Source organism: Trichoderma asperellum, chromosome 3 (genome assembly GCF_020647865.1).
Source record: "Trichoderma asperellum chromosome 3, complete sequence".
NCBI classification, from domain to species: domain Eukaryota; kingdom Fungi; phylum Ascomycota; class Sordariomycetes; order Hypocreales; family Hypocreaceae; genus Trichoderma; species Trichoderma asperellum.
Genome location: NC_089417.1, coordinates 1,581,104 through 1,593,223, shown reverse-complemented (window position 1 = coordinate 1,593,223; position 12,120 = coordinate 1,581,104). Strand labels below are relative to the sequence as shown.

Genomic DNA, 12,120 nt, shown 5'->3' with positions numbered 1-12,120 from the left:
TCAGGTATCAACTGTGGCGTGTGTTTTTATAGGTCGCCGCAGTGAGGGTGAGGGGCTCTGGATTGGGGCATCGTGTCGAATCGTCGCTAAAAGTGCTGCGCCATTACAGTATGCGGGATGACACTGCGGCAATAGCAATAGAGCGATGCAACATGGTAGGTATTTTATATGCACTGGCTGTCGTGCCGGTTGGTTCAAGTGCAGCTGGCAAAATTAAATTGATCAAGACTTAGTACGGGTGTTGTCATGTACTTTATAGTGCCCAGATAGCACATACTAGAGGCATTGCCCAAGCACATAGTATACGATACTTGCACAAAACACATGTGCCTCGATTATGCAATGACACGGCGCGATTGCGCCAATTAAGAATATCAACTTACAGCTCCAGTCGCAGCCGCTGCATGCAACAACTGCTGCATTTTCAGTCACTCACTCGGCAAAGGACATCCATCACTCGCCCCTTACTTCTCATCACAAGTAGCTCATACATCAAACAAAGCTACCAGCAGTGGAGGTTGGGAGCCCATCGTCCATCAATCTGATAGACAAGCAATGGCCATCGCAGTACGTCTCAAACATCCCGCATCCATCTTTCTCTACCAACACCGATAATGAAGAGAAGAAAGACCAAGAGCTACTTCTAATAGGTATGGCATACGGTATACTGATGATTTCACTCGAGCTCGGCTAGGCTGTCGGTCAGATCTGCTCCACCGGGTCAATCACTGCGAATCTAAACCAGTGTGTGAGATTGGTTGCCAAGGCGGCCCTTGGCGGAGCTCAAGTATGGCCTCTCCAGAAACTCTCTCATATACCCCGTGTTTACAGTGCTGCTACACGCATCCCTTTGTTTTACAACAATTTCGCCTCAGATGCTGAGACTCTAGTGAGACTCTGTCTCCGATCGCGAGATACTATGCAAGGGGAGTTTGCTCGGGTACTCTTACTCTGTCCGCAGTATGCTGTACCAGGCATATCTCCGGGGACTGAGGAATGTGGCCTCATGCCCAGGGCAAGCGAGCTCTCTCTGATGCTGCTCTGCGTCATCTCCATTCCCTCCAACTACTGCTGGCTCATCATCTTCAGATAATCACGCCCATGTCTACGCTTCGCTCTACCTCGGCCGAACCAAGCTGACGATCAAATGCCACTCAGGTTCTCTTCCTCCCAGAAGCATCAGATTACATCGCTGTCAATGCTCAGGCTTCCTTAGATCTGGCCGTCCCACAAGCGTCTTCTCCGTTTGTCCAAGGTCTCCGGGCCGCTGCCAAGGCCCACTCCATCGCCGTCCATGTCGGCATTCACGATACCGTGTTGGGCCAGGAGGCCGACCAGCCAACCCGCAAGATCCTGAACCGGGCGTTGTACATCAACTCGGACGGCGTTGTCCAAGATTCGGCTACATACGACAAGCTGCACGTCTTTGACTACGGGGCCCTTCGGGAGAGCGCCACCGTCCAGCCAGGCACAAAGTTTACTGCTCCGGTTGACTCGCCCGTCGGCAGAATAGGCAGCCTAATCTGCTTTGACTTGCGGTTCCCCGAAACAGCGCTCGCGCTCGCCCAGCCCGGTCGCAACAGTCCCTGGGCCACCCGTCCGGCACAAATCATCACGTATCCCAGTGCCTTCACGCTGCGTACGGGTGAGGCTCACTGGGAGACGCTGCTCCGGGCTCGCGCCATCGAGACGCAAAGCTACGTAGTGGCAGCGGCCCAGGTTGGCCGCCACAACGAGAAGCGAGCCAGCTACGGCCGCAGCATGGTTGTTGACCCATGGGGCAAGGTGCTGCTCTGCCTAAAGGGCGTGGCGGACGCACAAGGCAACGCGGAAGACGGAGCCGTCGAGGAGGTTGGCTTCGTGGACATTGACCTTGACGAACTAGAGAGAGTGCGCAGGGAGATGCCGCTCCAGCGACGAACGTGAGTCGGCTCTGCTTGCCGCAGTGCATGCTTGCAGTATGTATAGTCTAGTTGGGCTGACAACCAGTATCTGCTAGCGATGTTTACCCCGAGCTTACCGTCGCATAGTAAGCTGTGGGATGAGAGGCATCAGCGAATCCGGCAGGCCAAGCAGCTATTCCAGGAGGAGGTTGTAGTTGGCCTTGGCAACGTTGTAAATGCGCAAGCAGCAAGTGAGATGATGATCCTCGTCTGTGCGACACGGCACGCGTCGGGATCCTGAGTCACAGCATCTCGGCCTGATGTACGGAGTAATACCGATGAGATGTTGCTTGTACGCGATCCCAGCCAGAACCAGAGAGGCTCAGCCGGGGGCGTGTGAGTAGCCAAGCCAGCACAACACGAGATGCTGTTTGACGCCGATGCTGGTGCTGATGCAGCCACTGGTGCCGCTGCGCCTAACATGAACACTAGCAGTAGCAGTAACACTAATGGTAGTGGCTCGTTAAGCGGAAGGGGGATTAGAAGCCGCCCGTGAACTTTGCAGCCGTTGGCGCATACATAAGCGAGGGCATCTGATACGTCCGATCTGGAGTCTTGTCTCGCCTTTGCTTTTTTTTTTTTTTTTTTTTTTTTTTTTTTAATGCCCCATGCTCTCTCTTCAATTGTGCGACAAGGATTGCCGGGGCCAAGTGGCAGGGGGGGGAAAAAAAGCAGCAAGTTGAATCCGAGTCCCGTCTAAACAAATGTGAAACTGAAACCTGTTGGGGGGGAGGAAAAAGGATGGAGACGAAAGAAAAATGGGTAAAAGGAACATGAAGAGAGAGGCGTTTTGGCCAAAATCTGAGCTGTCATGTCTCTCGTACCTTGTCTTTTGCGCCCCCTTGCCTGCCTCGGTGAATGGAGTCAAACTCAAACTGGCTTTGGAAAGCACTAAATTATTGACTTTCTTGTCTCCTCTCTTTTCTCTCTGCACACTTGATTTACATTATAAATCGATACCATATTAACAGCAGTTGTGGCAGATTCACGGCCTGAGTTCTGCGCTCATGGCCCAAAGCACCGGTAAATTAATGCAGCATAACGTTGATGTTATACGAAGGACTCCATCTAAGTGAAGGTTAAATGCGCTGGTACTCGGTACGTGTCGGTAAAATTCAAAACCTTCTCAAAACAACTACAGCGACAACTACATAGTACCTTGATTCCATTATTAACAAATACGCAATGCGGGCAGCATGTACTTGTAATAGACAATCGAATGATGCAGGCCTCTTTTTAGTACATTCGTATTATAATATGCACAAAAGAGCACAGCTATCCGCTGTGTATGATTCATCCATCCATTCACGCGCATGGTCGTTACAATCTCGCACCTACATGGTCCAATGGTTCAACACCACCACATCAAGAGATCACCGAGACACACACCCAAAAAAAAAAAAAAAAAAAAAAAAAAGGGCAACAACTTGCGTCATGACAACTCTGCATGGCGTTGCATTGCATCTCGTTTCTCTTCCCTTTTTTTTTTTTTTATTTTTTCCCACCACTCAAACCTATGCGCCCCACACAATCACACCCCAATCTATCTTGCATCAAAATCGCCCATCGTGCAGTTTGCATCCTGGAACTAGAGCCCTTTTCGACCAGTAGCTCCCCTTCTGCTGCTGCTGGTGCCGAAGTGGTCCCAGGTCCAGGTCCTGCAGCCGTGCTTCCCCGGATCCCGGGATAAAAGCTCCCTCTTTTTTTTAACATATATATTAATCCGAGGCCAACAAATCTTGAGAAGAAAGAACGAATGAAAAAAATACCAGGCATCAATTCGGGGGAAGCGCCCAACAAACATCAGCTGAGCTGCCCAGGTTTCAAAAAAAAAAAAAAAAAAAAAAAAAAAAAAAAAAAAAAAAAAGGGAGAGCGGGAAGCATCAATCACCAACCAAACAGTAGTAGTAGCTCCAATAGATCCAACGTAACTACCGCCCTTGTCCTGTTCCGATTCATGCCCGTCATCCATCTGGTGATATCTCCTCCCCTGATCATCTTTCATCAAAAAGTAAAGAAACGAGCAACACAGCCGCGCGGTCTCACTCGTGTATCACATATTGCAGGTAGCAGTTAGCCGCCCAATCTCTGAGGTGGGCTGCCTCTCACTTCTAGTCTCTCTCTCTCTCTCCTAGCCTCTAGCCTTTTCCCTTGCCGCAGTGAATCTCGCGTCATTTAGTCATCCCGTCTATATGATTCAGTCTAATTGAAAGGCAGGGAGGCCAATGGAAATGATATATGACAAGCAAAAATAAAATAAAATAAGATAAAAAAAAGTAGAAGAAATAAAATTAAATAAAGTCAAAGTCAATCGAAAAGAGGCACTGCAAACTTACAAGACAAGTCAAAAACATACGTAAACGAAATAGAGCAATAAAGTAAAACAGTAAATCTTGCTGTGTAGCAAAGTCTATTCTATAATATATCTATCTAGAGTTGTCAAATAAGGGGGTATCCTCCATAAAGCCATCTTCAGCTCAGACCATGTAAAATTTGCCAACACGGCCCAGGCCCCTCAAAGATTGTTTTCTTTTCTTTTGCCCCCCGAGGTTTCATTGTACAATGAATAAAATAAAAAGGAAAAAGGAAAAAAAAAAAAGCAGAGCAGTAGCGTTGAGCAACCAACAAGTAGCCCGTTGGTCATGACGCCCAACCTCCCGCTCGTGCTTTTCGATGGTAAACAATTCCCCCGCGAAGGGTTCGTAAACCGAAAAATGAAAAAGAAAATCTTTCCAAAAAGTGTGGACGGTAGGTCCTAAAAGTCTATATGCAAAAAATCAAAACCCAAATTTCCCATTTTGAAGCCAAAATATTTCCATCCTTTTGTTTTCCCCCTTTCGGATGCCAGCATGGTGTGTATATCCCTTGGCGTGGATATGTAAAATCGACGTCTAGGCATATTTCGATCTTAAGCAAGGGATTCCCGGAATGAATGGAGATGCGAGATGCGAGATGCGAGATCCAAGACATCAGAAATTATCGCGAGTTCATTCCAGTGGATGTTGTTGCCCTTGCCAAGGGTGCGCCGAAAAAAAAGGAGAGAGAATGGGGAAGCGAATCCCCGCAAACAAAGGTCCGTCTATGTAGAACGCCATTTTTTTGGTGAAAATCCCATGGAAGAAAAAGCAAGTCCCAGATGACACCAATGATCCAAGAGTCAAATCGTGCGAAGCGTTCTTTCGTTGTCGACGGCGAATGTTCTGAAAAAAAAATTCCCGTATTGCAAGTCCACAGTGTGCGAATTAAGAGTAGTACGAAAAGATTATGTGAGGCCCTAATCGCTTGCGACAGAGCCTCGTGGTCGAAGATGAAAAAGAGTGTGGTGGAGGCGTAAACAGCGTGTTATCCGAAAACCATTTTGTGGAGGATCCGATCAGGTCGCACTCGGTGCTGACAGCCATTTACTGAGGCTGGGGAGGAGGAGGCTTGGGGAGGCCAGTGGTATCATAGGCACCACGGCCGAAGTTGGAAGGCTTGGAGCAGGACTCAACCATTTTGGATGTTGTTGGTGTGATGTTGGAGGTCTGAGAAGCAGTGTGTTAGTATTGGTGGTGGAGGATAAAAGAGTGAAGACAGAGGTCACAGCAGCAAAAGCCATGAGTGAGGAAAAAGACTTACATTAAAGAGATAGGTGAAAGTGGTGTAAATGGGCGTGAAGAGAGAGTGTGTGTGTGTGTGAGAAAGAGAGAGCGTCAAGATTGCCAAACGGCTATTAGATTAAGGCAGGTAGTAGGTAGTTCGTTATAAGAGCCAAAGGAGTGGACTGGTTGTTTTGTTTTTTTCGAACGCCGGCGCAGTAATGAGAGGAACAAAGGCAAAAGGATGGATGATGGTTCTGATCGAAAAAGAAAACCGAATCGAAGCGGGAAACGAGAGGAATTAAAAGCTTCTTGCCCAAAGGCGTGGGAATAGGGGCCCTTGACGACGGGTAGCTCGTAATTAAACGGGAACCGCCCAAAAGTATGTGTAAGAGTCGTGTCCTAGCAGGAAATCGGATACGCCGCTAAACCACGGGTACCTGACACTGGTGTGGATATATTTGGGGTGTGTGCCGTATTCGGTCGATGCAAAAGTGAGCCGCGCAGCAGGGCTCCTCTTTTTTTTGATGCGGCGAGTGGGCCTGGTAATGAGCGAGAGAGACGGATGGATGGAGAGGCAGGGCTGGGCTGGGCTAGGCAGGGCAGTTTGTTGGTAACGAGATGACGGGCTGTTGTTGTTGTAAGTGTGTGCAAAAGATGTCTGGTGTCGAGACAGAGAGAGATTGTGTTGAAGCCTGCTTGTTACTGCAGAGGGCGAGGAATGGTCAAGCTGGCTGGATTGGAAGAGGAGTGAGTGAAGAGCATGGCAAGAATCCAGTCAAGCGAGGGAGACAGCAGCGCCTTTTTGTACCGAGTTTGAGCCATCGGACAGACACTCTTCTTTACCTTTTTTTAATGAATGCAAACAAAAAAAAATTCTACCAAGGTCTTGCTGGAAAACAACACGCAGCAAGGGAACCTGCGGCAGCGAGGACGGTACCTTGACTCGCAGCAGCAGAGACGTTGTCTTCAGTCCGGGGAACCAAAACAGAAGGGAAAAGGAGCGAAGGGGCCCGTCCACGGTGGGTGGCACCGGCGGTACGTACCTATCCGCGGCAGCAGCTGTCAGAAGGGGGGAGTGCAGTCTCGTTTTTTCGTCCTACCCAGAGAAGAAGCCTATCCATGGCTGTCTCGTTCCTGGAACAAGTGGAGCCCGCCTGATCCTGGCAAATCCATGTCGGCGGTGCGGCGGTGGAGCCCTTGGGCGAGCAAGGGAACAAGCTCTGGGAGCGAGCCGGGGGTGTCCTGGACGGGCCATGTTTTAGGGCACCTCACTGCGAGGTACGTACAAGTACAGCAGCGCATACAGGGCCGACTGTGCTGTAGCGAGCGCTGTACTTGCTGCAGCAGCCGCTCATCATACTGCACTGCTGCAGCTTAAACGGCGCTGGAACCAGCCCAGGCCTAGGCGCGGCGACGACCCAAAACGCTGGGCTGGTGGCGCATCACCTTGCCGGGCAGCAAAAGAGCTGTCGCAGGTTCCTGAGGGAGACGTCGCCGGGCTTGAACCTTAATGCCGATGGGCATGAGCCTGGAACCAGCCATTCGTCAATACTGGAACTCTGCTAGCAGCAGTAGCTTTGTGCCCGTCAAGACATGTGCTCTTTGGTGTGGTGTGTGTATCACTGTGCATATGCGTGCGTGCAGCATGAACGCATGTGTTGACGCACCTTTCTTTTTTCAACGTGAGATGGATGGGTGGATGGATGGATGGAGACGGCATGTATTACCACACATACTGCACTGTCCTACTGCCTGCTACTGCCTGCTAGTAGTATAATACATACAATAGGACCTAGGCTAGTAGATCCCGAATCCAGTCCAGCTCCGTCCTTCGTCCTTCGTCCCATCGCCACCCGCAGATATTGCCAGGTCGGTCGGGCCAAGAACTGACGGCGTGCCTTCTGGCACCGCGTACCTGGTTGCGTGCCCGGCCTGGGCTGCGTTTTTCGCCGTCCGCCCTGGGAGCCTCATTAGTGGAGCCAAAGCCGCGCTGCAGCCAGCACAAAGGCCTCTCCCCCTGTCTGTACATCGCCAGAGGACCGTATGGAACAAACATATGCAGGGTCCTGCAAGGTTGCTTTGTTCCAGAGCCCTTCCGTCGCGCCGGCATCAGCTCCCCGTAGCTCTTCTGCTGCTGCTAGCCCGGGCAGCGGTGCTGGTAGGCTGGTCAGCCAGCCCGGGGAGCCAAGGGGGATGGGTCCTGCTCTTGACTCTCTCTCTCTCTCTTCTTTCGCCTCCGGTGGAGAGGTGGGCGACGAGGGTTGGGCGTCAAGCAGACTTTTTGGTCCCGGGGAGACGGCACGACGATATACAGCACAGTAGAGCGTCGATTAGCCCGTACGGCTTAGCAGCAGAGAGATTGGATGAGCGGGTGTGTGCGAGTACGAGCTTGTATCGTGCCCAGTTAAAAAGGCCCAGGCGCTACTTTAAATTCCCTTCTTTTCCCGTCATTGCATGCTGCCATCTTGCTAGTCCTGTTGCGGAACTGGATTGGGATTGCTGCCCACTGAAATATGCCTGGGCGGCTCCGTATCGTATATTAGGCAGTCGCAGTACCAGCTTGCACCAGCATCTACCCGAAACGGTAGCTTCTTTTCTAGGTTCTTTTTTTTTTCTGCCCGGAAATCTTCTAGAAGAGCCGGGTACTAGGTATGTATGTACCTAGCCACTCACGAAGCTTGCCTGACATCTGAGGTCGCACAAGGCAGCGTCCTGGGCCTGTATGGACCGGGAGCCGAGCATCATCTCCCCGTCTTTTGCTGCCTTGTCAATGCAATGCAATGCAATGCAAACAGGCGAGGCCGTGAACGGGGATCAAAGCCATCGGTCGGTCAGTCGGTCGGTCAACGTGCCACGGCGTGTTTTCTCCGTCTGCTCCTATTCTTGGAAGGCCAATTACTCCGTCACGAAACAGCGCTCCCCTTGCATTGAGAGTCGCGCGTAGTCGGCTTCGGCATAGCATCCGGAGTTACTTTTTCTCTCCTTGTATTTTCTTTTTCTGCAGTAAGCCGGTAGTGGTAGTAGCAGCAGCAGCAAGATTTGATCGCCCAAAGCAACTCGCGTAATCGGACACACATACGCCACACTCTTAAGGCAATCCATCATCATCAAACATCTTAGAATAGATGCAGTAGACGGGAGTGGCAAGTTGCAATGCAAGGGACCGCCGTCATCATCCGCTTATACAGTTGACCACTGCTGCTATCATTGCTGTTATTAGCAGTATCACCGGCTTGTTGTACTACCGTCTCTCCCGCCGATCCCGAGTCATTGAAATCAAGTTTTTTACTTGGTCTTTGCTTTTCTTCTTCTTCTTTTTGCCGCCATGACTCCATCTGTGTCCCGCGGGAGCGGTTCCGGGCCAGCCTCCCAACATGCATGTTTTTCGCCTGCATGCACACAACGGGAGGCGAAAAGGGAGAAGCAAGTTGTAGCGGCCAGCTGAAGCGCTCTAAACAGCTCTGATCCATGTTAGTGCTAGTACTACGACGGCAAAGTAATAAAAGGAAAAAGAAAATAAAAGTAATAAAAAAAAACAATCAAGTGCTAAAACACACGAGTAAAAAGAAAAGCCAATGGGTGCTAGTTTCATATAGCTCGGGCTGGCGGCGCCGTCTTACACGCCTCCTCCTCGCTGTGCCCCTGGTCTGGCTCCCCGTGTGTGGCAGCACGTCTATGCCATGAAAACTTCAGCGCCACGTTCAAGCCGCAACTGAGCAGAGCACAACCCAAAGCACGAAGCTGTTTGTTCCCAGCTGCTGCGCCGGCTGAGTGTTCCTGAATTAGCTGAATTCAATTCGACTGAAGTGACGTAGACTGTGCTCTCGTCTAGATGCACTCCCTCCCCAATTCCCAGAGCATGCCGTCAATGGTACTCTGCTACTGCTGCTGCTAGTACTGCTACCCACAGCTTATATGGGGCCAGGGCTCACACTGACGTACATGTCCAGCACGCTCTCCATATTGCCCTGCACGCAGCCCGGTGTGCGCAGGTGACATTTTGCCAATGCACGTCTCCCAACAAACAAAACGCAGCATCTAAAGGCTGTTTGATCCTTACCATATGAGCTGATAAAGTATCTCATCCACCAGTAGAAACATCAATTAGCGATTGTTGTGTAACTGGCGGCTGCTGAAATCCATCTGTTCTTTGTCCATCCTGCTATTTCTGTGCATGTGGCTGATCTAGATCTCGTGGCATGGTCGTGGGTGGCGGTTACCTCGAGCCACGTTCTTTCCTTCCAATTGTGCACGGCACACCAACTTCCGTATTGACTGGTACCTCATTCGCTGTTAATCTTCAATAAAGCCTCAGGCACAAAGTCGGGCATTAACGCTGCATTAATACGGTGTGCTGTCCTTGATCCTGGCACCTTGTACTTCACCGCCAACAGCCTGAAAGAGTGACGAATAATCCACAACCTCGTGACATACGGAGTTGCCCGCGAGTCGTCTTCAGGGTAGCTGACTCTTTGCTACAGGAGTCACTGATGCAAGCCAAGATCCTCCCGAAAACCCCTTTTGCAGCAATAAAGGGATATAGGTACTACAGTACTGCTACCACGACCGCTTCCCAACTCCATATCCGGTCGGCTTTCTCCGAATATTCTGTGTCTAAATATGGAGACAAAAAGAATGCCACGTCAAAGGAGTACCATTTCAGGGGATTTTTATCAAGCATTTGCCTGTCGGGTAGCACGATGCCTCTCCTAGAGATGCAAACCACGATTTGACGTGGTGCCATCATGTTCAATACCAGGCAATCCAAGCCTCAAGGTGCAAGGGGTATGTGTTGCCCCTAGCCACAACATATTGTCAATCAGCGTGGCAGACAGCCTAAAGGAGGAACACAATACAGCGCTTTGACGGCATGGCAATATGCATATGTGAGTTGCACATACCGCAGCATTATGTTTGCCCTCTAATCTAGACCTGCTTTTTACGACTCCATACTGTGCTACATTGGGACGGATATGACCGTCCATCGCCTATCTAGGTACTAGGCAGTGGTAGCCTCGGAGATTCTACTCGGCCCGCTCCCATAATCAACCGTCCCAAAGATCTGGATTTACTAGCTGATGTAACGAAATCGAAAATTGGCCGTCATTCTGCTCAGCAGCAATTGATACTACAGCAACACGAAGGGAGGAATGAGGTAGAGTGGCAGCATCAAGAGTAAGATTCAATATTAATATCATAAGCCACTCATGATGCTGCCATGTGAAAGGATGGCGATGGACCAATCTAGACTATCCGTGCAGACAACCCAGTTTACCATGCTCCCAAACGAGGCGAGATGCTTTGCGAACTGGCAAATACAGGAAGGTTTCCCCTTCTCAGGTATCCGCGTTTGCTAGACGAGCGGTACGGGAATCTCGACCTATGCGACGGCTTGCGGATACATGCACCTTGCAGCTGCAGCTCCGTTGTGACACAGAGCCCAGCATGCCAAAAAGTACCGATGTCTACGGAGCGAAGCGAGCAATGCTTCTACTACCTACTTGTCAGAAATCCATATCAGATGCAACGTGTCTGGAGCATCAAGGGCTGGGCTGGCCAGATTGTTTCTGTCGAGGCTATCCTGCTCTACAACCAAGTGTATAGTGTGAACCGGATTCCAAGTACTGTGCAAAGACCAAACAGCCAAGATTGAGCTCGGCAAAACTTCTACAGCGAAACGCTTGGGCCTCTCCCCCTGATGTTTATGCGTACACTATGGTCGCATTCCGTCGAAGCTTTCTAGAATGCGCTTGTCTGAAATTGGCATTTCCCCACAGTCTCCATTCATTCTCGAAACAAATGAGATGGGACCTTTTGACAGTGCGAATTTCACTTGTCCCGTGTTTTCCGTGAGGCTCTCGGTGAAGCACAAGGGTGCCTGACTAGCAGTCTTCTTCAGCAGACCAGGGAGGCATGTTATGAAGAGTACATCGTCGATCGGTCCGTTCCACTCAAACTTCGGCCAACTGTCGCCTCTATGCCCGTCCGCAGGAGCACAGAAGGGGCCCCGGCACGGCTCTACTCTTGACACGTAGCGGAGCACACTTCACAGGCCGGAAACGCATCCGTTATTGCCAACGGCGTTAGTCTCGCGGCGGAGGGGCAATCTAAGAATCAAAAGCATCAATAGCAAGCCAGCAGTATGAGTTTGAAGGAGGCAAAGCATTTCATCCCCTTGGCTGGCCGGAACAGTGGCGCACCGGTACGGTCGCCCGAGCAATACCGATCATATGCCATTATCTCGGCGCCATGCCGGACCGCAACCGCGGCATTCGCATGTGCTGGTAGTAGGTATGTACTACCATAGCCCAAAGCACAGGCAGATTCGCGTATACGGAGGCACTACCCCGTACCGCCGTTTGAAATCGAGTTCACAGGCACAGAGTATAGAATACAAAATGTTATTCTAGTATAGGAGACCCTGACAAGCAATATAGCATTGGTTCTGCATCGACAAGTCTTCGTACGTTGACCGAGCCTCTATCACAAAGAAATCTCAATTAGCAATCATAATTTCGCCTATTAACTGATATGTAGGTAGATTACCAGCCGACGAAACACACTCAACGCACTGATTCTTCAAGCTTCCAGCAAGC

At 50.4% G+C, this 12,120-nt stretch overlaps 1 protein-coding gene across 2 annotated transcripts; it reads left to right on the top strand.

The window, feature by feature from the left end:
* The first annotated feature begins 423 nt into the window (after window positions 1-423).
* On the top strand, window positions 424-3,204 carry TrAFT101_005113 (uncharacterized protein). 2 transcript variants are annotated; one of them, XM_024908263.2, is made up of 4 exons: window positions 424-567; window positions 695-787; window positions 1,159-1,922; window positions 2,000-3,204. In XM_024908263.2, exons 1-4 carry the CDS (start codon window positions 556-558, stop codon window positions 2,028-2,030), a joined length of 900 nt encoding a protein of 299 aa, XP_024759522.1. In that variant the 5' UTR covers window positions 424-555; the 3' UTR covers window positions 2,031-3,204. The 2 variants fall into 2 exon arrangements, with proteins under 2 accessions (XP_024759522.1, XP_065983499.1); XM_066127388.1 differs by having other exon boundaries at window positions 1,159-3,204.
* Window positions 3,205-12,120: the final 8,916 nt, after the last annotated feature.

Coding starts and splice junctions, on each gene's coding strand:
- TrAFT101_005113 (XM_024908263.2), top strand. Junction 788..1,158: donor CGGCCCTTGGCGGAGCTCAA/GTATGGCCTCTC, acceptor AATGCCACTCAG/GTTCTCTTCCTCCCAGAAGC. Junction 1,923..1,999: donor ATGCCGCTCCAGCGACGAAC/GTGAGTCGGCTC, acceptor AGTATCTGCTAG/CGATGTTTACCCCGAGCTTA.